The sequence below is a fragment of the Erithacus rubecula genome (genome assembly GCF_903797595.1).
Source record: "Erithacus rubecula genome assembly, chromosome: 11".
NCBI classification, from domain to species: Eukaryota; Metazoa; Chordata; class Aves; order Passeriformes; family Muscicapidae; genus Erithacus; species Erithacus rubecula.
Genome location: NC_136663.1, coordinates 23,245,837 through 23,271,752, shown reverse-complemented (window position 1 = coordinate 23,271,752; position 25,916 = coordinate 23,245,837). Strand labels below are relative to the sequence as shown.

Sequence of the window (25,916 nt, the reverse complement as noted above, 5' to 3'; positions counted from 1 at the left end):
TTGGCCTGTGATAACTTGGGTGATTTTTCATAATGCTTGCAAAGCCATTTATCCAGGGATGTAATTGAAATCTGGAGATGCCACAGAATGCTGTGGCTGTGCCTGAGACCCAGTCTTGAAATGTTAAATAAGTAAAGACACTTAAAAGTTCACACCCTTAATGTTGACTCATTTTATAATTATTTTGATGTTTTCCTTTACTTGTTTTGGGTTCATTGTTATGGTGATAATAACTTGCCTTCCTTATCAGTCCTGCAGTTTTTTTATGGTACAGCAGAAGTAATATTCCAGTACTCCAGCTATGTTCACAAATACTGCAGACTTGGATTGTTTGAGGCAGTTGTGCATATTACCATGTATGAAAAAAAAAAGAACACATGAATCTTAACAGCATCCTGCAGGTTCTGTGCCCTCCCTGGGAGCAGCCCTTGCTCTGGGTGTTCTTCTGGGGCCAGTTCATGCAGCACAGGGGGCTGCTGGCCATGAGGTGCAGACCCTGCAGGGTCTGGGGGCTGCAGTTCAGGCTGTGCTGGCCACGAGGTGCAGACCCTGCCAGATGAGGTTTCCTGCTGGAGAACAGCCAGGCTGCACAGGGGACACCCCACACTCCAGTGCCAGTCCCACATATTTGATCAATACTCCTCACTTGAAACAGGAGTTGTGCTCTGGAGAGGACCCAGGCTGATTCAGCAGTTGACAGGCCAGCACCTGATGCAAGGAAGGGCAGAGTCACACTGTCACTGCTTCCTGGTGCTGCACTCCTGGCTTGGCAATGGTGTGATGCTGCCTTTCCATCTGTTTGCCTCCGAGAAAATCCACAGACTAGTTATGTCAAGAGCCCTGGTGAACATCAAGAGCCTTGTGCCTATTTCTCTCTGTATGTCACAAATAACCTAAATATTAGAAGAGGATCCTTTAATCTCCTGACTGCAGATGTGTCCTACCAGTCCTGAAGACTGACTGACTGGGGTGGGGGGCCAGAGTCACACTACACATAAATGGAAAGAACAAACCCCAACTTTCTTTAACTTCTGCCTTTAAACTGAAGATTTTAGTGTCAAGCTTTCTCTGGTTTTATCAGATGTAAGACTTCATAATTACTTTTCTTCAGCTGCATCCTGGCTTTAGGTTTCTTCTCTTGACAAGAGCTGCCCAGTGGACCCCTGGGCTGGAGGAGAGGAGGTAACACAGCATTTGTCACACAGAGGGCTGTTCTGGGGAACAGCCTGAAAAAAGGGCAGGGCAGAGCACAGTCTGGGCAGCAGAAAGATCTGGTGGATTGAGAGGAGATTTGTGCCCTGTTCTGGCCCTTTCCTTGCTCTAAGGCTATATGTGATATAGGATAAATGTTGTTAGAAGAGTTAGCATTTGCCTTACAGCTTCAGTCAAGGAAGACCCTGGGTTGTCTCCCATTTTACATGTTGAGTGTGAGATGTTTGGATCTGCTGTAAACACTCCAATTTTCCATAAATTCAGGACCATCTTGTCTCAGTTTGAGCTCCTGAAATTAGAGGCTTCTGTGGAAATGCAGCCCCTTATCTCTGTGTGAAATAAACCCTGCAATCCCCGTGTAACTTTCACCCCCAGGGTGGGATGCTGGGAGGACCAAACAGCTCCAAATATTGAACAATCTAAGTCAGCACTATGAGCAATTCTTGTTGTGAGTCAGTGTTGAATCCTTGCCAAAGATGCCTTTTACAAATAAAATTTAGCACTAATTTATCAATGAGTTAGTTCAAAACATGATGTAAAGCACTCAGTACATAATGAACCCATCTGGATCGAAAGAAAATGCTCATAATAACTTTATTATAAATAAATACTATGTTTAAGTGGACCAAATCAATGTAAGGGTAGTGCTGTATTTATCCACTGACAATTTCCTACTCTCCTTATTACCTGTAGCTGGCAGAGAGGGTTTTGTTAATGTTTTTTTTTTTTCCATTTTGTTACTTGACAAAAGTGTCAACGTGTTTTTTACTCCTTGCTGTGCTCCCTGCTGCTCCCTAGTCATCATCTGGTGGCACAAAAGCAACGCAGCCCTCCCCCGAGTTCTCTCATGCGTGCCACACTCTGCTTCTGGCAGACAGGGCGTTTTCTGGATCCCTGTCCCCAGGATGGAGGTAATCCATCTGGTGCCGTGCAGGGCTCATCCTGGGGGAAAGGCCACCTGAGTGCTCAGTGTTCACGGATTCTGTTCTGTGCCTCCAAGCCAAGAGCTGGGTTCTCCCAGCTTTCCCCAGAGTAACCCCTGCTCTCTGTTATCTGCTGCAGGCTCATGCCTCTGGGGAAGCGGGGCTGCTCGGGGGGCCCAGGGCAGCTCTGGGGGTTCGGGAGCGCCTCTGGGGAAGCGGGGGCGGCTGTGGGCCCCGAGGGCGGCTCTGGGGGAGCGGGGCAGTTCTGAGGGAGCGGGGGCAGCTCTGGGGGAACGGAGCAGCTCTGAGGGAGCGGGGCGGCTCTGGGGAAGCGGGGGCGCCTTTGCGGGCTCAGAGGCGGCCCTGGGGAAGCGGAGCAGTTCTGAGTGTTCAGAGGCGGCTCTGGGCGGCCGCGGCCCGCCCGGTGCCCCCGGCGGGCTCGGTGCGCTGAGGGCGGGCGCGGCGCGGCCCCTCCCCGGGGCGGTGCCGGCGGCGGCGGTGGCGGCGGAGCGGGGCCATGGTGAAGATCGGCGTCCAGCAGGCGCCCGCGGCGCTCAAGCCGGATAAGGAGAAGGAGAAGGCGGCGGGGGGCGATGGGGTGGCGGGCGCCGTGCTGCTGCCCCCGGGCGCCGTGAGTGGGGCGGGGGCGAGGGGCGGCGGGAGCCAGAGGTGCGGGTGGTGTGGGGCTGCTTCGGAAGGCGCCGCCAGGAGTGTCCGGCTTCACCGGCGGCTTCGGGGGCTGGGGACACCCGAAGTTGAGAGAAGTGCGGAGGGGATGGGGCAGGGTAGCGGCGCCATGGCGGAGCAGCTGTCCCTGGGCACCGGAGTGAATGTCCAGCGCACACAGTGGCTGCAGAACTCATCCCTTTGAGTGGTTTAGCCTGAGGGAATGTAATTTCGGATTGGTCATATATGGGTGGATTTCAAATCCTAACATCTCTGAAGGCTTCGGGTTGGCACGGGGAAGAGTCAAGAGGAGGAAAACAGATGGTGCTGGAGCAAGATGAGGAGCACACGGCTCTAGAACCTTTGCAGATGGGAGTTGACAGGGTGGCGTGGAGTTGCTCTTCAGTTGGCTTCAGGTGATGGTTGGGAGAGGGCAGCAAGCGCTCGTTCCTGCAGGGTTTGGCATTCCTTCAGGCGCAAGGGGAACGAAGGCAGTGGAGCACCCAGAGCATGGGCTGGGGCTGGGGCAGAGCTGTGTGGGTCACAGATCGCTCCCGGGCTCTGTGAGCCGTGGCAGGCGCTGTCGGGCAGTGCTGGCTGCATGCCAGTGGTGGCACGGCCAGTGCCCCTCGGGAGTGCGGCCAGTGAACCAGGCAGTGTGGTGTTTGGCAGGAGTTGGTGTTTCTGGAGTCTCTGGTGCTGGAGAACCCCGCTTGCCAGCCCTGCTGCCAGGGCAGACCTGCTGGGTGAATTCCACACTCTGTCGTGTGAGGATGTTTTCCTGAGCTGGGCCTGACCCACGACATCGAGGCTGCCTTGGTCCAGCACTTCCCTTTCAGAGGAGGAGTCCTAAATGGTGTTTCTGTATTCCTCACAAATCCCTAGGCTGTGCATGTGGTCTGATCATTTATTGAACCCTGGTATCTCTCTGACTGGAGAGTCGCTGTGGGAGCTGTGGTTTTGCTCTGTTCCTGCAGCAGTGCAGAGTGTTCCTGCTTGTGTGCCTCACCAAACAAGTGGGAATTGCCCTGGAGAAGTGCTTTGCAGCAGGGGCTTCAGGAGGCTGCTCTGCTCTCGGGGTTCAGGGAGTCACAGCACGATGACCTCTGCCATCACACACGATGTGCCCGCAGCTCTCGGCTGTGCTGCCAGGCTCTGGCTGTGCTCAGCCTGTCATGGGTGCATCTGTTAATGTCATACCAAGGAGCTCTGCAGAGACCTGGGGAAACGTGGCCAGCTGTGACCTCTCGGTGATTTTCTGACTGTATTTCCTAACTCCAGACTAAGGTGCTAGTTTTCTTCCAGCCTCTAATGTCCAACCCTGGAAGCTGACTATCGTACTGGACTTCCAGCTCATCCTGCCTTTAAACCAGCTTTCCACAGGCAGAAACTTGGCTCTTCTGTTACTCCTGCATAAGTTCAAGTAGAATCTATTTCTCATGAGCACTGGGAGAAAAGGAGTTTAAAAAGTAATAAAGTAACAGAAACTTACTTCTATCGTTAGTGCTGCCAGATCCCAGCAATCAAAATTATTCTGTTTCAGGTCCTGCCAGATATATGAAATTTGCTTAGGTAGCAAATAATAAATTCTGGGGGTTTTACATTGCCTTGGGGCTTTCTCTGACTCCTGGGAGGCAGGTGATGTTCTTTTAAGCCCACCTTTGTGAGCTACAAAGGAAATTAAAAACATGAATTTAGAACAAAGGCTCTTCAACAGTCTCTTGATTCCAGCAGACAGACATGTAAGAACATCAACAGGAGACCTATGAAATAAGGGCAGGAGTGGGTTACAGGGTCTGTGCAGCGTGAGAATGTCCAGGAAGCAGCACATCCACTGCCATCAGGTGGTCCCTCTTCCTGATGATGTTTTTCAGACTATGACAGTGGATTATTTGGTGTGCCTGGGCTTAGCTGGAGCTTTACCTTTGTAAAACACCAACTTGCAGTGTTGGTCTTTCCATAGCCAGGCTTTCTTGCCATACTCCCACTCCTGCTGCCAATAACTTCTGTCTGTGTGTGTCTTTCTCTAGCTGCCTTGCAGCAAAATGGCATTGGTGACATGCAAACAAGATGCTCTGCATTCCTTTCCTCTTTGATCTCATAACTTCAATGCCAGTGATAGGAGCCAGAGCTGGGAAATGATTCAGCGGCAGCTTCCGCAGCCTGTGAATTTTGGCAGGTGCTTGGTGAATGCAAAGATGCAGCAGCAGGCAGGAAGATGTCTGTGATGCTAATGTGTCCTGAAAAGTAGTAGGTGAGGAGTCCTGACAGCAGACTTGCATGTGCTGAGCCTTGTTTCTCCCCTGCACAGCTTGGCTTGAATCAGGATGAATATGCAATTTAAACTCCTGTCAGAAAAATCCACATAATTTTGAGACTGTTGCAAGACTTTAAGAGCTTCTAGAAGAAACAATCTTGTCATTGGTAAGAACTGTGCAGCCTTGAGCAGAAGGCATCTTGAGGTTATGCAGCCAGTAAAATAATCTGTTGTGTCCATTGGCAAATATTTTTTCAGATGCAAAGTAGTCTTCAGTGAGTTTTCATTGAACTCCATATTTGCAGTCTGAAATGGAAATAAATACATAGGCTGTGTCTTTAACTGCTCTGGGAAATAAGCTCCTTGATTGTGATGGATGTTGAAACCCACAGGAACCAAATTAAACTGATAGCTGGAACTCTCTAGTCAAAATGTGGGTTGGGTTTTTGGGGTTTTTATCTGATCCCTTGTGCCCCCTCTAATAATTGCTCGTTATTTGGCAGAGACAGGCCCAGGGGCTGCAAGGGCTTTCCAGGGTGCACACAATGGTGTCAGCAGGGTGTGACTGATGTTTTGCTCTTGTTGGTTGCAGTAATACCAGACTTTGATTTTGTGCCTTTCATCCCATCTGCATTCCCAAAATCTTGATAAGACTCAGTGGTCTTTGGATCACAGCCTTCCTGGTTGTGTGGAGGTTTCCCACAAGGAGCTGCTTGCTGCCTGGCCTTGGATCTATCCAACCCTTCTGTGTCTGTGTAGTCTCCTTGTAGCTGCACCTCAGGATCTCTGGTGGGTGCCTCAGCTTCTGGGTGGTGCCTGAGCTGCCCCAGCCTCCTCCTTCTTGCCACAGCTCCCACTCCCAGCAGACTTACCTTGTTTGGCAGAAATAGCAGGGCAAAGCCTGGAGACCTGTGTGGAGCACATTCCCTGAGAGCCCCTCTGGTACCCAGGAAGCTCTGTTCCCTCTGAGTGCACATCTCCCAGTGAGGAGCAGCTCTGCTGTGGCTGTGGAGCTCTTAGGCAGGCAGATAGTGCCTCACTGCTGGGGCTGGTGCTGTCCCTTCTCCCCTGCCTTTCCTGATGCTCAGCTGGGAATACTTTGCCTTTTTCTGAGCAAGCCCAAGAGCATCAGTGCTTCATGGTGGCAGCAGGACAGCAGTGCCACTTGTGGCTCTGCCAGGAGTTTGGTGCCCCTTGAGCAGTGGTGCTCCAGAGCTGGGTTCCAGCTCACAGGGAGGTGGAGGAGCAGTGGCTCTTTTGGGGTTATAAAGCAGAGTCACACCAGCCTGTGGACACTGCTGTGCCAGTGCAGTGCTGGGCTTTGTGAGTGACTTCCTTGCAGAATGTTGGAAGGTGGGAGACAGATGGCGAGGGAAGGGGATGTGAGGAAGAGTCTTTCAAAGAGGCTTTTTCACAAAGCAAGCTGTAAATTCAGAGAGAGGAAGGGAAAACTCGCTGGCAGCAGTGTGGATTGATTGTGCTCATTGACATGTTTGCAGGCTTGAGTCCAGGCTGGAAGCTCTCGAGCTGCAGGGGGTTCTCACCACGTTCAGGCTTAGGGAGTTGAGTGTAGATCCTAATTTGAAGAAGCAGCCTCCTGTAACAGATGGTTATTCCTTTTCTTTGCCCAACCCTCCTATAACCATATGAGCTGAAGTGACGACTTCTTTTTGTAGAGTTGTCAGCTTAAAGAGAAGCACTGTCATTTGGTTTTGGTTCTCTGTGGTTTGGGGATGCCTTGGAAGCAGAGGAAAAGGTCTGAATTGGAAAGAAAAAAAAGTCTCTGGACCCTTGCAGGATCTGCTCTAGTGAAATACTAGACTTCAGTGTCTTACTGGACTCCAGACATGAATATTTGATATTCCAGCTGAGCATGACAAAGGATCTGACTAAAACTGGCAGAGGGATTAGGATACAGAATGTCTATTCCAAGCAGATATGTTATAAATGCAACTGAATTTTGGAAAATATAGCTGTGTTTCACTGAAGAGGTGTAGACTGAAGACCTGAAGACAAAGGAGCTGGAAATATCTGCCTAGAGGTGTGTGTTCTCCCAAAGCTGGGGGAGAGCTGGAGCCAGCCCAGCTTTACATGGAGGAGCTCTTCCACTGGGAAGAGCCTGTTGCATTTACCCACTTTGGGCACAGCAGTTTTGGTGGTTTTTGTTTGGTTTTTTTTTGTTTGTTTGTTTTTTTTGGCAAACACAGAAAACCAAGAAATACCTTTAAAAAGAGGAATTTCAAGGGGTATACAAATGAACCAGAAGTAAGTATGGGACAGAAACCCAGAAGAAGGGAGCTGCATCCTGCAGAATACTGCAACCAGGTCTGGAGAGACGGAGGCTGAGGCATTGCTCTGCAGTTCCTGATTATGTGCTACCAAATGTTTGCTCATTACAAGGTTTACAAGAGATGGAAAAGGCATTTTCATTTGTAGACACATATTTTCTTCCCAAGTGATGTGTGAGAAGCTAGGGATATTTGGGAGTTTTTTAATGACAGTGTTACCATTTGAGGGAGGACAGTGTGAGGGTGCTGGTTTTTTCCACTCATCTCTCTCACTTGCTTTTCAGAGTTGTCTTCCTTGGTGCCATGCCTTACCTTTGAAATCAGTTTGAACAACAAAGAGAAGGGTAAATTTGCCTCCTCTCTCTTGGTGTTGTTAAACTAGACACCTTTTCATTGTGGTGAATTTTCAAGTGTAGGATTGACTGTCAGAGTTTTCCTATGCTGTTGCTGGGAGAAGAGTTAATAGCTGTCAGTGTTCCAGAAGGGAACAGTGACTTCATTTTATGGTGTGACACTGTGCAAGTCCCGATTTTCAGGGAAGAAGCAAATGCTATAACTTGAAATCTGGTTCTTTGAAGGTGATTGAACTTGCCCTCCAGGAGATGCTGGACTCTGCCCCTCTGCTCAGAGTGGTCAATGCAGTTTCTGGCTGTGGCTGCCCCTCTTGTCTTCAGAAGCAGCAGAAGGCAGGGCCTTCAGTGTTCTTGGGCATCTTGGGCATGTCTGTGTCCTTTCTTACAGCTTTGGGGGAATCAGTCACATCTGGAGGAAGAGTGAGGAGGGAAGTGCTGGCTTCATTGGCCAATTGGCTGTCACATTCATCAGCAGTGCTTGGCTTGCTCTTGGTGAGATCCAGAATGGCTGATCTGACCCTCTGTCCCTGCCTTTACAGTGCAAGCTCCAAGGTGGGTGCTGTGATTTTAAATTGTACACAGCCCAAAGCTCTCCAGACACAGAGCTTTCTGGGGGGAGAAGGTGTGTGAGAGCCCAGTGGCAGTGTCCAGGTGAGTCCTGGTGCTTTGTTAGCATCCAAAGGCATCACTAGAAGTGGAAAAACTTCAGGTGAAATGGTGTGAAACCATTAGATGTGTCTTTTCCCTGTCACATTTTCTGCTTTCAGATGTGTTGCTGCAGCACCCAGTCCTTCACACCTCTTGCAAAATCTTGGCTTGTGCCCAGGGCCACTTGCATGGGTTCTAGGTGGGTTTGTTTAAATTGGGAGCAGCTGTAGAACTGCAGTGTGGGGAAAGGGGTGTGTGTCCTGAGGGATAGCTCAGCACTTTGGGGGCACCCAGGCTCATGGCTTGCTCCTTCCAAGCTGTGCATGATGGTAGAAGCAAACAGACTGGTTTTGGTAGCAGCTTCTCTTCCCTTCACCAGGAGGAGAAGAAAGACAGCTACTCCAAGAGCAAGCTGAAAGCTGTTGGCATTTCCTTACCTCAGTTTCACAGTGTTCTGGAATATTTTTGGCATTTGTGAGAGGTCTTTTAAGGAGTCAGGTGTCTGCCCACCTGCATATGTCTCTACCTTTGAGTCAAGGTTCAAATTTGCCAACCTCTCAGGTTAAGAGCATCTCCTGTTCCCAGAGCAGCTGCTCTGCTTTGCTCTTGCTTGAGCTGCTTTTTGCCTTTCATTGCTCTGGAGAGCCTGTGAGACCCAGTACCAAAGCTTAACCTCCCTTCTTCTCCTGGGGAAAATTCCCATTTTTTAAATGCCACCTCCCACTTCAGGGAGTCTTTTGTAAAAAAACCCTAAACAACCCATGGCCTTCACATGGCTGTGCTGGCTCCTCCTCTCTCCCAGGTGAGGTCTGCCCAGGTGCTCCAGAGCCTTTTAGCTGTGATGTTGGAGCTGCTCCATGGCAAGGACTGATTTTTCCCATCATTGCAGTGAGTGGCCTGGAAATCAGGCTGTGTTTATCAGAATCAGTATTTTGGCAGTCAGGCTGTTAAATGCCCAGGTTGAGATATTTTTTTGCCACTTTGTGTGTCACAGCTGTTTATTTTCTCTCTGCCTGCCTCTCTGTTCAACATGATGCTCAGGGTTTCAGCTGTGAGTGTGGTAAGAACAGCCTTGTTTTTACCAGGGGCTTTGTTGGCTCTGCTAATGCTCTGAATGGTTGTACTCTTGAGAAAAAAGAGAGGGAGGCTGGAATCATTCCAGCTGGAAGTTGTGCCTCTGCCAAAAAAAACAAAATAAAAAAAAAAATGGAAATTAATTCCTCACCCCTGTACAAAGAGGGAGGAGAAACAGCCCCTCAGTTCCAGAAAGGGATGAAAAAAGGAGAAAAGAGGGGGATTTATATCTCTCTTGCTGATGAGGGAGAAGGAAAATATGATCACTGAGTGCTTAAGAGCTCCCACATGCTAGGCTGCATTTTTAACATCCTGCTGTCTTTGTCATATAGCAACAAAGCTGGGGGTTTTAATTAGCCAGTGGTTGTTTTTGATATTCTAATTTCCAGTGCTGTGAAGTGACTCCTGAGGCAGGTGGCTTTGTTGCTAGTCACGTGCTGTGGTGTCACTCAAAGGTGTGATTGGATTCATTTATTGCAACTTTTCTGCCTTCAGCTGTGATAGTCTCTTAATTACAGGCTTGCTTTTGGTTTGTTTTGGTTTTTCTTGTGCTTCCAGGCATCTTTGAGTCCAAAAATCATCAGTTGTGTTCTCTGTGGAAATACTGTCTGGTGGCCAGTGCAGGCACTGCTCAAGGATATGAGCAGGGACTTTGGTTGCCTTGGAAACTGTGCACCACATATATATATATATATATTTATATATGTGTGTGTGTGTTTTCTTCTCTGTCTATGCATGCACATGTTTCCTTTTCTGACCTAGAGCATCAGAAATGCCCCTCAGCCTGGAAGGACCCTCCTTCCACGTGTGGGTTCCTGGAGAGGCCTCTCATTGCTAGTGCAGAGCTTTGATCCCTCTCAGCCAGGGCAGTTTCTCAGGCAGTCTTCCCCCATGGGCTCACCTGGAATTCTCCTTGTTTTGCTCCCTCTCCCCCTCCCCCTCTCTCTTGATACAGGGGTCACTTTCCCAACAGGGGACACTTAAAGCTAAGCCCGCACATCAGAGGAGAGCTCAGTCCCTTCCAGCTTCACCTGCTGTAAGTGGCAGCACTGCAGTTTTCCAGCAGTACAGCTGTGGGGTTTTTCCACTTGAAGTCTGTGGAGGTGCCACTATTGCAAGTCCGTATGTTTTGTAAAGCACTAACTGATTTAGCTGTAAATATGGGACTTGATGTGCTGGAGGTAGCAACCTTGAACTGATGATTTTTTCTTCTCCATAGTCCATGTTGACCTTTGGCTACCAGAAATGGGTGAACAGCAAGGTAAGTTAGATTGTTGTGATGAGGGTTTCTTAAGTTTGGAGCCTTTGAGGAAGCCATGGCAGTGTCTGCAGTTATGTCAGTGCATCAAACATGGAGAGCTCAGGCTGCTGCTCCCTTTAACAGTGTCCCAGAGAATGATGGCATATTTCAGGCGGCACTGTTCTCCAAACTGCATCCCTTTGCATTGCATTTCTCTCCTCACTTGTCAGTCATCAAAATCACATCTACTATTTTTAGTCACCCCGTGCTTCTTTTCCTTTTGGGGGTGTATATTTAGACACTTGCCACTTTCTGTCCTGTTTGTCAGGCCCTGCTACACCTAAAAGGAAGGATTTGAAACATGTTTGAGAAATTCAGGATGAAGAATTTGTGGAGGACTCAGAGCTGTTTCCAAAGCTGAAGAAGCAGGAAGGGGCTGTGAGCTGAGCCCATCTCTGCCCAGGCAGTGTGCGACTCAGGAAGGGATTGAGGCGTGACATGGCAACTTTAATTTTCTCACTTCTGTCATCTTCAGCAAGACTTGGGTGATAAAGGAGCAATAATGTCACATTTTTATATTTATAGCCTTCTCTTGTATTAGTGAGAGATTCCAAAGGCAGCATCTCACCAGGTATGGTTCTTGTGAACAGCTCCTCCAGTGCTGTGCCCAAAGGCTCAGGGCTGGGGGATTGGCTCAGCCACAGGTGCCTGGGATGTTTTCCTGCTCTGACCCACTGTGGCCTTTGAACTTGGTTTCCAAACCTTGGACCAAACATTGTGTCCAACCAGGCTTCTGTCCACCACCCCCTTGTAGGAGAACTGTTCCTTAACCATTTAGCACCAATCAGGGATAGCAGGACACCAGCCATTTTCATCATGTCCTCAGCATGACCTGAAATTCCAAAGAAAATCCACAAAGACTGAATTAGGACTTTTCCCCACCCTCAGGCTACTTTCAAGCCTCATGTTCTGTATCATGCCTCCCTCCTTTCCCATCTGGGTATTTGCTGCCTGTGCTCTGTACCTGTGCTGGCCCCGTGAGCTGGCAGGGCACTGAGTCCTGGGGAAGAGCCTGTTTTATCTGAGGAAAGGAATTCCTTTTTATATTCCAATATCCTGTCTGCTGCTGGACACTGGGCTGAGTGTCTGAAAGCAATTGTGCCTGCATGCTGGGGCAGTCAGCATGTCTGGGAGCTCAGGCTTGTGCCTGGAGCTGCCTCTGACTCTTCCCAGCAGAATGAAGGATTAGCAGAGCAATGCCAGGCAAAAACCCAAAGTGTGCAGGTGCTCTTTGGTGCTTTTTCCCCCACTGCCCATGCAGGGGAAGAGAGAGCTGTGGCTTCCCCTTGGACTGCAGAGCATAAGGAGATCTACCCATTGCCTCTTCTGAAATTGTCCACTGGAGAAGGAGCTGGCCCCCTTTCTGTAAGGGTCAGCAAAGTGGCACTGCCAAGGGCAATGGAACAAAGAAGGAATCAACTGTGTGGAGTGGCAGTGGGATACCCTGCAGAGCTGAGGATATGTCTGTGCACCCTCCCCACATGCACATCTGCAGTCCCTGGACTGTAGGCATGCTGCCCTTCTGCCACTGCTGCTGCTTTTCCTTCTGTTCTTTCATGGAGAAACAAATGAATGGTTGTCCTCTACTCAGCCCAGGGAGGGGAAGAAGGGCCTTATGTTCATTTTTGTGTAAAAAATGTCCAGCTCATGGAATATTGTGTTTAAAATAATGGAAAGAGGAAAATTCATTTACTCAGCTGAAATACCTGTCCCTGCCTCTGCCCAACCTTTCCCTTTCCTCTTGGCCAAAAAAATCCCAAGGGCAGAAAATTGATAGGATGGCTTCTGCAAGCAGTGTGTCTGGTTAATGAATTCTCTAGAATATTGTTAAACATGTGGTGAATATACAGCATTTTTGTATGTTAATGTTTTGATTTTTGTCCTTTGGAAATGCACACCTTGAAGACATGAACTGCTCTTCAGGAAAACCCTGCTGCCAAGTCTGATTCTCCCCTTGCTGGGGAACCAGGCATTCCTAGGCAAGAAGAGATGGAAATCAGCTGTGATGGATTTTGTGGTTTTTTAGAGTACCCTGTTTGTAAACAATTCTGCTGCAGGGAGTGGGGCTCCTGTGGGAAGGGAGGTGTGTAGTGGCAGGAGCAGGGCAGCAGCCTGTGGAACAGGCTGCTTGGATGTTTCCAGGCTGGTGCAGGTTGGTTATCCTGGGTGAAGAGCTGCTAGAGCAGGCTGTGCACTGCTCCATCCATGGGCTCCCAGTGCTGGGTCAGCTCCAGCCCCAAGCTGAGGTGCAGACTCATATAGCTGCTTTTAAACTGTCATTTATTCACAGTGATAGAGGCTAGTGGCTTTTCTACCTGTTGGGCTGGGAGATGGAGACACACATGTTTAGTTCAGTTTTTCCAGGTGATTTTTATGCAGTATTTTGCAGGACTGTGCTAACTGTTCCCTTTGGCCCAGCTGGCTGCATTTTTAACCTCACTGCCTAAATTGCTGCTTCATCAGAATGGTTGCGGTTGATTTTTTTTGTATCCTCCCTCAGAATTTGGGAGTTTGTTTAATAACTTCTTCCAGAGCAAAACTCTGCTTTGCTTCTCCCACCTTCTCCCACAAGGCAAAGCTTGGACATTTTTTCTGGAGCCAGAAATCTTTTGTGGGGAGCAGAATTCATCTTTGGCCTTGAGAGGTGGGATGTCTCACAGTGTCTTTGGTCATGCAAAGAAGACAGAGCTGCCCTAGCAAGTAGCAAACCACTGAGGGCTTATTTCCCCTCCCTACCATTCTTCAAATACAGCTTTTTTCTTTTAGTGGGAGTATATTTTTTTTTTGTGCTTTGGGTTGCTGTGTCCTCGTGAAGCCTCTCTGCCAGCCCTCCCTGGAGTCAGCACTGGCAGCCCACCACAGGGGCAGCAGTGCATTAACCCCACAGCAAGCTGGCACCTTTTGGATATGGTTCACTTGCAGAGCATTAAACGTTTTCTCAGCCTTGCTTCAGTGTCAGGAGATCTTCTCCTTCCTCTTCACCCCCACCATCTGCACTCTTTCTGTGATGACAAGTATCTGGGGAAAAGCTGTTTTTGTGAAACACTTGACATCCAGCATGACTTTCTTGTCCTAGTGGTTCATGTCAGAAAGGCTTTAAACTTCCTCTAGTAATGTGATTTTTTTGTTCTTTTTTCCTGTTTTTTGTGGCTTGTCAGAGTTGCTGCCCATTGTCTGCAGAAGGAGAGGAAAAAAAAGGGATATTTTTCAGCTTGCTCATTCCTTTATTTGCTAGAGGAGCAGCAGCAAACTGATTACAGTGATCCTTCAGTGCAGGCAGCTGGCAGTGAACAGAAGTGCTGTGGGTCTTCCAGGAGCTGGGATAAAGGAGAAATAAACGTAGATTAATTTCTCCTGGAGGTGTGCTGGAATTGTAGCTTCCCCCAAAGCAATTTTGTCTTGGCAGTTATCAGGCTGGATGTGGCTAGGAATAGAAAAGTTAGTATCTGGAGGAGTCCCTGTTGGCTGGGAGTGGAGCAGGCAGGAGAGAGGCTGCAGGGTCCTGGCTCTGCCCCTGTCCTGCATCTCAGTGGAGCTCAGGTGTGGGGCAGGAGCAGGGAATCCTCACCTGACAGGGACCCAGGGGAGCCTCAGTGGTGCTTGGTGTCCCAGTCTGGGACAGGAGTGATGCTGCTGCTCTCACAAGGGTAGTCAAACACATCAGACCCCAGACTGCACAGAGGGAGTTAATCTGCAAGAGCCCTCCCTGTGCCTCTCTCCCCTGCCTGCCTGCTCAGCTGAGGGCAGCTTTCACTCTTCTCTGTGGAAACTGGGGCATCTCTGAACCAGCTTCTTTCATCTACTTCTGAAAGGCCTTACATCGTTCTGCTTAACATTTTGAAGGGTTATTTTGGTAAAACAAGAGCATTGTTAGTTGGGATGAGCTGTCTCTGGAAAGTAACCCGGTCTTTGCACTGCCCTCTGTTTTGAGGGCTGTGACAAGGTGAGCTGGCTATTGTGTGCATAGATTGGGCAGCACTCTGAAAAGGACAGGTGTGTTTTCTTTTGATGCTCTGTCCATTTTCCTGGGAGCTGTGCTGCAAATGAAGTTGAGATCAGCACATCTGTTTGTGTCAGCTCACCCCAGCAAGGCCAGGAGTTACCTCTCTGGGACCAGTAATTTCAAAAATCACAAAAATTTCTATTGAGAAATTCTGCCATGAGTGGCAGCATTTCAACAATAAAATTTTGACTATAAATGCATAAATAATGTTACATTGAGTAACCAGGAAGTCTTAGTTCATGATCTTATTTTTTATTTTTGGTCAGTATCAACCACTGAAACAAAGCTTGTCTTTGTTTTGAGTAATTGGTGGGAGGCTGATGATAAATATATTTGTGTATGTTTACATACATACACACACACACACACAGAGTTTTTTCTCAATACATATAAATATATATGTATATAATGTATACTGTTTATGTATGTGGGGTACGGAAGGCAAAATGCACAAGAAGTGTTTTACTGTCTCCAGGTGTGAAATAGTTTTGCAGGGCAATGTCTGCTCTGTTCATTGCATGGTACAACCCCTTTGGATGGAACAGCAGGTTGGTGGTGTCCTGGAGCACCCTGTGGATGGAGCAGCGGGTTGGTGATGCCCTGGGGCACACTGTGGGTAGGACAGCATACTCCTGGTGCCCCGGGGCACCCTGTGGATGGAACAGCAGTTTGTTGGTGCCCTGGGGCACCCTGTTAGAGCAGCACACCCCTGGTGCCCTGGGGTACCCTGTTAGAGCAGCACACCCCTGGTGCCCTGGTGCCCCCTGTTAGAGCAGCACACCCCTGGTGCCCTGGGGCACCCTGTTAGAGCAGCACACCCCTGGTGCCCTGGTGCCCCCTGTTAGAGCAGCACACCCCTGGTGCTCTGGGGCACCCTGTTAGAGCAGCACACCCCTGGTGCCCTGGTGCCCCCTGTTAGAGCAGCACACCCCTGGTGCCCTGGGGCACCCTGTTAGAGCAGCACACCCCTGGTGCCCTGGGGCACCCTGTTAGAGCAGCACACCCCTGGTGCCCTGGGGCACCCTGTTAGAGCAGCACACCCCTGGTGCCCTGCAGCAGCAGCTGACAGCTGGTTGTGTCCTTCAGGAGGAGCCCGTGGCGGCGCAGGGCCGCCGCTCGTCGCTCAGCGGGGTGTGCTACCTGACCATGGGCCTGCTGGTGCTGCTGCTGGGGCTGGTCTTTGCATCCATGTACGTGTACAGGTACTTCTTCATCACCCAGGTAAGAGCCACGTGGGAAGCACTTTCGGCTCCATCAGCCCCAGCAGCCAGAGCTCCTCTGAGAGCTGCTGCCGGGTTTGCTGCCCTGCACTGTGCTCACTCAGGAGCCGGGCTGCTGGGCACTGCAGATGAGGCATTTCTTGAGTGCTAGGCTCAGGATGACCTCCATGCCCAATGCCAGGAAGGACCTTCCAGAAACCCTCCCCTTCCCTTATGGCTTTGTTTTGCTTTCTTTTTAACTGCACAAAATTATCCTGCCAGCTGTACTTTTTAAACCCCACATCACTGCTGCCCGAGGTACAGCAGTCCAAAAGCATGGCTTGTGAGGGGAGAACAAGCCTGGAGAGAATGGGGTGGGGAGACAGGCAAGGGAACAGCTTTTTGCAGTAGGTTTTGCAGGCTCTAGCACAGAAAAACTCTGTAGGTGTGACAAAAATAGGTGCTGCTATTAATAAAGCAGGCAGAGAAGTAAGAACTAAATGGGAGATGATGTAGAAAGTGAGCCCCAAACCTTCACTAAATTCAGCACCTTTTTTTCCATGTACTCTTTGCAAAGCCTAGCCTGGCCTGACCAGGGCACTGGGCTGGCAGCACAGTGGAGGGTCAGAACACACAGAATGAGACAGGGCAGAGCTGCTTTTTAAGGAGGAAACTGCTGAGCTCCATCTCTGAGTGTTTATCTAAGAAACCCCAGAGCACTGATTTGCACTGGAGCACTCCTTGTGCTGTGGAGTGGCTATTAGTGAATGAGTGTTGGTGAGCCTTCATCTCTGCAGCCAGCACTTATCCACTCAGCAGAAGAGTCTTTTTATATACTCCTTTTGTCCATAGACTTCCTTGCTGTCAAATAAAATTGCAGTCTTTGTTTCAAGAATCATCTGTGCCTTATTACCCACTCCCATTTACACCTGATCTGGGAATGCTGTGACAGCCCTGGGGCTGCTCCCCCTCACACACAGCCCTGTCCTAGGTGAGGGTACCTGTCACAAGGCTTTTGGTGGAGGCACTTCCCTAGGAGAAGCAGCCTGAGGGAGGCCCTGGCAGGGACACCTTCCAGGTTGCTCAGAGAGCAGCAGCTCCTGTTTTACTGTGAGGTGAATCCATTCTGTTTTGCTGCATTTGCCACTCCAAGCTACAAGGGCCTCTGGAAATGGGGCTCTGCTCAGCCCAAGCTTCTATGCCTCCTGTAGAAAAATGCAGTTACTGGAAGCCATGGCTGTGGGGGAATGTGAGCAGCCTGTGAGGAAATATAAGAGCTTGCAGACAGTCACTTTGCCTTTCTGAATTACTCCTCATGAAAGATGACAGGGAATTCTTTATTCACTTTGGACCTGGCTGGCATGGAGTGGGATGTGATCATTCCACAAGGGTAGTTTGCACTAGGTTCACTGAGAATGTTTTCTGGTAGAAAGACTGCTCTTGAACTGTCTTGAAGCATCTGATGGATGTTTTAGGCAGCAGGGTGCATTCCTGGCCGTGTTTGCTGTAGCTGCTGGGGGTGTGTGTGCTGTGCCTCTCCCTGGCTCTGTCCCCACAGCTGCCCCGTGAGAGCGTGTTCCACTGCGGAGTCCTGTACGAAGACTCGCTCTACTCGCCCTTCAAAGGGCAGCTGGAGCTGCACGAAGATGTCAAGATCTACATTGAAGAGAACTACGAGCAGATCAATGTCCCAGTGCCCCAGTTTGGAGGCAGTGACCCTGCAGACATCATCCACGACTTCCAGCGAGTAAGGAGCTCCTGGGCCTTTAGGGGCACAGCGTGGGGCTCAGCTGCATGCACCAGCTCTGTGTTCATGGCCCAGCATGTCCCAGTTGTCAGTGGTTTATTCCTGAGCTGTCCTTCCTTCTCTGGGTTTTTCCAACACACTCTTCTCCTTACTTGTGGCCATTACAGGCCCAGGGAGAATCTTAAAGGATTTTTCCAGTCTGGCTTTCTCAGGCTTGGCTGGGTTTTTCCCAAGCTAGAGCCTCTTTCTCTACTGTAAATACAAGAGAAAGAATTATAACAAATACAAACACCTGCTGGATCCATGAGAAGGCCTAGGATCAGAGGTGTCTCCTTCTCTGACCAGTAATCTGTGTTTTGTTTTTCACCAAGTGTCTTGTTTAAGGCAATGGCTTCCTTCAATAAAATGCTTTCTTGCTCTTTCTTACACCATGCAAGAGAGTGCCATGTTACTGTGTCCTTTACTTGTTTGGTGGGGAGGTGTGTTGAAGGCAGTTTCCTGTCCTCCCTGAATCCCTGTTGTCACCCATTTTCGCAGTCCCAGCTGGTGGCAGAGGGTTCAATTGTGTGATTTCTGTGCTTGGATCGCAGGGTCTGACAGCGTATCACGACATCACGCTGGACAAGTGCTACGTTATTGAGCTCAACACCACCATCGTGATGCCTCCCCGCAACCTGTGGGAGCTGCTGGTCAACGTCAAGGTACAGCTGCAGCCCTGCTTTTCTGCTTGCTTTCCTTGAGCTGGCTCCTGGCTGCCAGCTGCCAGCTCCTGGGAAATCAGAGCTGCTGTGTCTAGGGAGGTAAGCTTGGCCCTGAGTTGAGTGAAGGCTTCAGCAGGTTCAGCTGAAATATGATTGTGCAGACAGCGTAGTAACACTGGCATGGTGATCAGCCTGACCAGAGAAGCCCCAGCTTCCTTCTCTCTGGTGTTTACTGATTGTTGGGATCAAGGGAAAGAAGAAAACATTCCTTTCTTTCACCCTCCTGTGGTTTGCACTGTGGTTTGCCCATTGCAGAACTCTCAGTGTCCCTTGGGGGGGAACAGGCCTTCAGCATTCACTTTTTTTGGGGGAATCTCTGCTACCCTCCCTGCTGGGCTGCAGCACCAGCCTTGGGCTCATGCAGTTGTGCTCACAGCCAGCATTAATTGGGTTTAGTACCAGTGATTTTGTTCACTTCAGAAGCCTGTGCTGCTGAAAGCAGCCATCTTAAAATAGAATACTATTTAATCTTCACAGCAGGAAAAAAACAAAGGATTTTTCAGACTGCAAAAGGTACATATCTGTCTCAGTCTTCTGCAGGTAAATCAAGGCACTGAGCCTGGGTCTTTTATCACTCCTGGGAGGGTCTGTTTAAAAGAAAAGGGAAAAAAAGACAATCTAATTCTTACTCTTAAATTCCCTTTGCTCGCTTCCTGCTGTGTGCAGTGTGGTGAACTTTGCAGTGTGAGCTCAGAGACAAATAGTTATGCCTGGAGAGATGCCTGATCTCCAGTCCCTGTCAGACTCCCAGTTTGTTTCCTAGCAGTCCTCACAGTTTCATGCACTGTGACTGTCTAGCAAATGTGCTGGGAACCCCATTGGGGTACAACACACATTTACTTACAACTCACTCCAGACCTGTCACAGCTGCTGACCATGGCAGGTGACCAGTCCCTGGGGCAGAGGGAAATGGAAAAGGCACAAGCTGAGAAAACAACTGAGAGATTGAGAATGCTGGTCACATCCTAAAATAACATAAACTCACGGTCAGTGAAAATTAGGCACTGTCATTGAATTTAAAAAGGGTAGAAATGAAGTGGGCTTCTGTGCTTGAAGAGCCCAAAGCAGGTGTGGGTTTAAATAACCTACTGATTACTGAGATGGACGTCCAGTAGTGTCCAGTCTGTCTCTGGATGCTTTAACCTGTACCTTAGAGGCATTTTTTAAAGTGGTTAGCTCACTTTTGGGCTCAGAAAGAGTTTTTCACGAGGATAGTGAAGCAGTGGAACAGGGTGCCCAGGGAGGTTGTGCTGAGTCCTTGAAATTCTTGAGGGTTTTCCAGACCAGATGGGATAAAGTCCTGAGGTCCCTTCCCACCTGAACTAGTGTGATCCTGTGGGCCTATGATCTTCATGGCCTCATGTGGGGGGATGGCCTTGCTGCTCAGGCAGAAAGCTCAGGTTTCTTCCTGCTGCAGGGAGGATCTTTATGACCTTATGACTTGCCCTGATGCTCAAAAGTGCTGCCTTTTGGATACTGGGTGAGCTTTCTTGGTCTTTGCACTTGGAGACTTTTGCCTTCTCTGCATCTCTGACTGCAGTCAGTCCCTAATGAATGAGACGGATTACCAGAAGTAAGTTTCATTTTGGGGCTGTTCAGGGACTGCACTCCTGTTTCTAGAATCAAATCACAGTCCAGCAACTAACACCAGTGATTTGCTCCAGCAGACCATGGCAGCTCAGGGAATTGGGGAACCTCCTTTGCCCTTTCCTCCTGGCCAGTCTGGTGCCAGGTGCCCCTTTGCAGAGTGGCTGCCACATGCCCTGCACCTGCTTCTGTCAGGCTTTATTCTGTACAGGTGTGACAGTTCAGTGACCAGGCCTGCATCCGTGCCTGACACAGAAGGATGGAGGGATGCTCCCCTGTGCAGCAGCAGGACAATGGAGGTGATCCAGTTAAAGGATGGACCATCCACATCTCTTGCAGAGCACAAGATGCTCAGAGCTTTAGCTTGCTGAAAGTTCTTGGCAGAGACTGGAAGGTCTTGTTCTTTTTGCAGTCCTGCGATGGAGAAGTGGTGATTCCCTGTTCACCTGCCACAGCTCTTTCAATCTGAGACAGTGAAGAAACTGCCTAGTGTGCTCATGTCTGCATCTCTGAGCCCTCTCTCCAGGCCAAGGATACAGCACATCAGAGCCCCAGCCCTGGCTGTCACCATGGCAGGTCCTGCCAGGAACTGCACTTATCTCACGGCCCCCCTGCCATCTCCCCCTGAGAATCAATAATGGAATTTCTTGCAGAACTGTTGTGTTAGTGCAGTACAAACTGGTACTAATTGTCTAATCCTGCAGTGTTAGAGGACAGCCTTATTGATCTACCTGGCTGTGCCAGCCCAGCAGCTCAGCACTGAGTTCAGGTAGTGTATTTCCAGGTTAGTCTATGTGGAGATAACCAGTCCTGGGAGACAGAAGAGGTGATATTTGAAATGGTGCTGCTATTGCTTGCTTTTCACCTTGTTTATGCTTACCTTGGTCCCAGGGTCAGACAGTTCTTTTATTCCTTTGACTCTTCCTAAGGAAAAGGGACCAGAGATGATTCTTTGCTTCATGATCTAGTTAGCATCTACTCAAAAGTGCCCCCTGACCCAAGCTGCATTTGTTACACAGCTGTTTGTTGCTACAGTGATGTCCAAACATGAAAGGTGCTCTGAGCACCTGGGAATGAGCTTGCAGAGAGTCTCCAGTGCTGAGCTGAACTCTTTCCTGCAGGGAAAGTTGTGACCTCCTCTGTGGGGGGCACATAGAAACCCCACTTTTCCCATCCTCTGGTAGCTTTCTGCCATGACATCTCGCTCATCACCCTGATCTTCATAGTGGCCTCTACCCCAACAGCAGGGATGTCACTGCCCCAGATGTTCCTGGGCCAATGAAGGTGCATGGAGACCTCAGTTCTTTGAATGTGGTGCCCATGGCCCATCTCAAGCCCCCATTCCTGTGGGCAGTAAGGGCAGGATATCATTGTGGCTGTGCTGAATGGACCAGAGAGGAGAGGAGAATGTTGGAATCTGAGCTGGGCTGGTGGTTTTGGGTTCTGCCTTTTGAAGTAAATGTAGAGTGCACATTTCAATGGAATCCCTGGAATTTTGGTTAAGCTTTTATTTCTCTCCAGATGGGTTTGTTGTACTCTCAGAGTTACAGTTTAGGGCACCCTGCTCTAAAATTTGGGTCAGTTTATAACAGGGTTTATCCTACACTGACTTCACCTCTTATGTGAACATTCCATTTTTGGATCTAATCTATTTTGCATGCACAGTGCTAGTAGCAAGGGACAGTTTCCAGCAAGGACGAGGACACATGTTAACTGGCCTCAGGAACTGGAGCTTGAGCCTCAACAGCGAACGAATTTTCTGCAGTTTGGTGTTGTGTGTGAAACAGTTGCGTTCAGGGAGGAGACAGTGTTTGTGCCTTACTGTGGTGGAACCTGTCGTTTCAGAAGGGGACATACCTGCCTCAGACGTACATAATCCAGGAGGAGATGATCGCCACGGAGCACGTCAGCGACATGGAGCAGCTGGGCTCCTTCATCTACCGCCTGTGCAGCGGCAAGGAGACCTACCGGCTGCGGCGGCGCGGCGCCCGCCGACGTGAGAGCCTGCGCGGGCAGGACACAGCCCTGCCTGCCCTGCCAGCCCCAGACACAGCCCTGCCTGCCCTGCCAGCCCCAGACACAGCCCTGCCTGCCCTGCCATTCCCAGACACAGCCCTGCCTGCCCTGCCATTCCCCAGACACAGCCCTGCCTGCCCTGCCAGCCCCAGACACAGCCCTGCCTGCCCTGCCATTCCCAGACACAGCCCTGCCTGCCCTGCCAGCCCCAGACACAGTCCTGCCTGCCCTGCCATTCCCAGACACAGCCCTGCCTGCCCTGCCAGCCCCAGACACAGCCCTGCCTGCCCTGCCATTCCCAGACACAGCCCTGCCCGGGCCACACACAGCCCTGCCAGCCCCAGACACAGCCCTGCCCGCCCCAGACACAGCCCTGCCAGCCCCAGACACAGCCCTGCCGGCCCTGCTCGGGCCAGACACAGCCCTGCCATTCTCAAACACAGCTCTGCCAGCCCCAGACACAGTCCTGCCAGTGCTCCTAACCCTGCATCACAGTCCTGCCAGTGCTCCTCACCCTGTATCACAGCCCTGCCCCATCCTCCTAACCCCACATCACAGTCCTGCCAGTGCTCCTCACCCTGTATCACAGCCCTGTCCCATCCTCCTAACCCCACATCACAGTCCTGCCAGTGCTCCTCATCCTCATCACAGCCCTGTCCTATCCTCCTCACCCCCATCACAGCCCTGCCCCATCCTCCTCACCCCAAACGCACCCCTGCCCCATCCTCCTCACCCGCATCACAGCCCTGCTATGGCTGGTGCAGCCATACTGGCCTCCTCGTAGCCGGATGGGGTTTCCCTCTGGGGGTTTCCCTCTAGAGGTTTCCCTTGAGGTGTTTTCCATCCAGTTATTGGAAACCCAGCTGCAGGATGGTGCTGCAAGTGGGTGCTGACTGTTGTGTTTGTGTGATCCATCAGCCTGATAGAAACTTTGCAAAAATAGTTGCAGGAGGTTGCAGCAATTCATTTACACGTGGTCTCCTGGGGCTGAACTAATAGCAGTACTGTTGGGAACTGTTTGGAAAATTTCCCTAATGAAGGCACCCGATTCAGTGGCAACTATTCAGAGCAGATTAGATCTGCAAATTGCCTTTAATTAATTAAGTTCCTAGTAGTGTGGAAAAACGTTGTGAAGAGGGAACGTTGGACTGTGTAAAAATGATTTCATGGAAATCAGCAATATGTGTCTTGTATTGAAATGGTAACATTGCTGCAAAATACTCTTTAATACCAGTATATGTATTAATTTGCTTTTAAGGTATACTTAAAAGCTCACTTGGAACATGGACCTGCAGTCAGTTGGGTTTGGATCTCTGGAGAAGCAGCAGGGTGCAGAGATCCCCATGGCTGTAGCAGGTTTCCCAATGGTAGCTGCAGTGATGAGGAGGAGCTGCTGGCATACACTGGTTGTTGCTCCCATGGAGCCCTGGCATGGTCCTGCTTGTCATTGGGTCACCACAAGTTTGCTGTGAGGGAGAGGAGCTGCCAGCAGAGGTGCCCAGAGCTGAGGAGCTGCATTTGAAGGGCATGGGGAAGCATTACCCCAGCTGGGGCTACAACAGGATCAGGCACACAGGAATATAAGCAGCCCAAGAGAGCTGTTTTCAACATTTCTTGTATCCAAGGCTGTGCTCTGTATCAGCCTGTGGCATCTGCTGGTTTCTTGAGGCTTTCTGCTTCCTGAGATGACACTGAGATGCTGTCAGCTGAAACCAGCTGTTTCCATGTGACTCCTTCAGCCCATGGAAGCTCTCATTGCAGGACTAAATCCTAGAGAAGATAGTTAATTCTTCCAAAGACGAGATAATGCTGCTTGCCATATGGGCTGTCTCAGTGTCCAGTGAAGTTTCATTTCAATGTTCAGATGTTGCATCTCATCTGCTTTCCTTCCCCCACTTGCTTTGGTTCTTACAGATTATAATTTGTTGATTCACCTCTCTCCTTTCTTTAAATCACTTCTAGGTATCAGTCGACGTGAGGCTGGAAACTGTCATCGTATTCGTCACTTTGAAAACACCTTTGTGGTTGAAACTGTTATCTGCCAGAAGTCATGAAGCCACTCTCCAGATGTAACCTTCCTTGGCTTTGCTTGCACACACATGCACACACATGCTCTCAGTCCTCTCTTTAGACATGGTAATCTGGCTACTTTTTATACTCCCCCCAGCTTGTGCACCTCTAACCTTTGGGGTCCTTTGTGGCCTTTTCCTCTCTGCTACCTACCCAAGATATTTGCTGGGCTTAAATTTACACAGTGCTCGAAGATAACTGGGGGTAGATGCAGCTTCTTCCACACCACAATATAGAAATCTCTTCTAGGAGAAGGGAAGGCTGAGGAATAGAAATGCTGGAAATAGGTGCTCTTTTCCTGGCTGAGCAGTTTCAGGCTGGGATATTGCTCTGAGGCTGCTGTGGCCCTGGGACAGAGGGTGTGTGTAGAAGAGGAGGATTTTTGTTTTGGTGCTGATACAATGACCTAAACCAGTTGCAGTTAGAGCAGAATAATTGTGAGGCTACAGACAGGGCAATTTGGGAGCTCAGAAGAGGGAAGGTGGTGTCAGCAGTAGACCTGGAAGTTACTGGCAAGTGAAAAAGCAGTTTTTTCAAATCTTTTAACAGTGTGTATTCTTGTGTAACTCTTCCAGTGAAAGCTGTTTTGATAGTAATCACTGTAATCCAGCTGTGTATCACATTATCTGCAGGCACCAGTGAAACAGATACTGATCCAAGGCAAGGTTCAGCTGATCAATATACTGCAGAGAAATTGTTTGAACAAAACTGCATTTCTATTGATCATCAGACAGAAGAATTGCAGAGTAATTAAATATTCTTCCCTCCATTCCATAAATGTAGTTAAAACTAATTAGGTTCTTGAAATGCAGGCAGTTTTTTGGCTTAAAAGAATGGGGTGAGTTTCACTTTGGCACGTTCTTGTTAATTGGTTTCCAGCAAATCTGGGCTTGTTCACCATCTGTTGAAATGAGCTTGTTGTTTTGGAAGAGGAAAGATAAAGTAAATGCAAGTACAATCATTAACTCAGCAGAACCAAAATGCAAAGTTAATATAGTTTAAACTTTTGAGTGTTAATTCTATGAGTTAATTATGTGAAAACAAAACAAGATCTCAGGATGGTCATGTAATGCAATAGGAATTAGTATGTCCTTAAAAGCTGAATATTTATTATTTCATATCAACATAGCTCTAAACATCAATTTCTGTCAAGTAGAGGAGGACATTTTGGTTTCATTCTGCTATAAGCTTGATGTAAAATGAAGAATTATGTGCACTTCTTGCAGGTCGGTGTGGAAAGTTTCCCACTGCCAGATGGGTGTTTGCTTTTCTAGCATTGTGTTTTCCCAGCAATAACTTGCTGCTAGCCCCAGCCTTTAATTGCCAAAAGGATGACAAGAAGTGGGTCAAAGAATTGGTTCACTTGATGGAAGTAACTGGTAAATTTAAGCCCTGTGTTTCTTTTCATTTCTAGAGGCCTGAGGCTGCACTCCGGTGAGCCTAGAGGCCTCTTGCCCTCCCCTCTGGTTCTGCATGATTTAAGTGCTCATTGGATGTGCTAACTGTGCAATCCTGCAGCTTTAAGGACACTCCTTGGTTCTTTGGGGTCACCCAATGTCGTCACTGTTCCATAGGATGAGAATGCACTTGTCTAGAAAGAAAACATAAGATGCTTTGTATATTTTGTCTGGTGGGAATCTTACTTCTTAGGAAAAACCCATGGGATAATAAAGTCTTTTACCTCTGATCTGTGAAGTGTGTGTTTGGAGTGGGAGGCACATGCCCTCCACAAAGCTGTTGCTGGTGGGAGGCAGCAGCAGCAGGTCCAGCCCAGTGGGATGGAGGAGCTGGGCAGTGGGAGGATGCTGCAGT

At 49.3% G+C, this 25,916-nt stretch overlaps 1 protein-coding gene across 3 annotated transcripts; it reads left to right on the top strand.

The window, feature by feature from the left end:
* The first annotated feature begins 2,607 nt into the window (after positions 1–2,607).
* ITM2C (integral membrane protein 2C) lies at positions 2,608–25,791 on the top strand. 3 transcript variants are annotated; one of them, XM_079315012.1, is made up of 7 exons: positions 7,631–7,690; positions 8,239–8,350; positions 15,811–15,945; positions 17,482–17,670; positions 18,261–18,371; positions 21,864–22,014; positions 23,997–25,791. In XM_079315012.1, exons 3-7 carry the CDS (start codon positions 15,871–15,873, stop codon positions 24,086–24,088), a joined length of 618 nt encoding a protein of 205 aa, XP_079171138.1. In that variant the 5' UTR covers positions 7,631–7,690; positions 8,239–8,350; positions 15,811–15,870; the 3' UTR covers positions 24,089–25,791. The 3 variants fall into 3 exon arrangements, with proteins under 3 accessions (XP_079171137.1, XP_079171138.1, XP_079171139.1); XM_079315011.1 differs by lacking the exons at positions 7,631–7,690; positions 8,239–8,350 and adding an exon at positions 2,608–2,766; XM_079315013.1 differs by lacking the exon at positions 8,239–8,350 and having other exon boundaries at positions 7,637–7,690; positions 15,794–15,945.
* The last annotated feature ends 125 nt before the right edge of the window (positions 25,792–25,916 follow it).

Excerpts from the sequence above, each read along its gene's own strand:
- ITM2C (XM_079315011.1), top strand. The coding sequence starts at position 2,653 with ATGGTGAAGATCGGCGTCCAGCAGGCGCCCGCGGCGCTCAAGCCGGAT. Across the intron at positions 15,946-17,481 it reads GGTACTTCTTCATCACCCAG|CTGCCCCGTGAGAGCGTGTT; the intron begins GTAAGAGCCACG and ends CTGTCCCCACAG. Across the intron at positions 17,671-18,260 it reads TCATCCACGACTTCCAGCGA|GGTCTGACAGCGTATCACGA; the intron begins GTAAGGAGCTCC and ends CTTGGATCGCAG.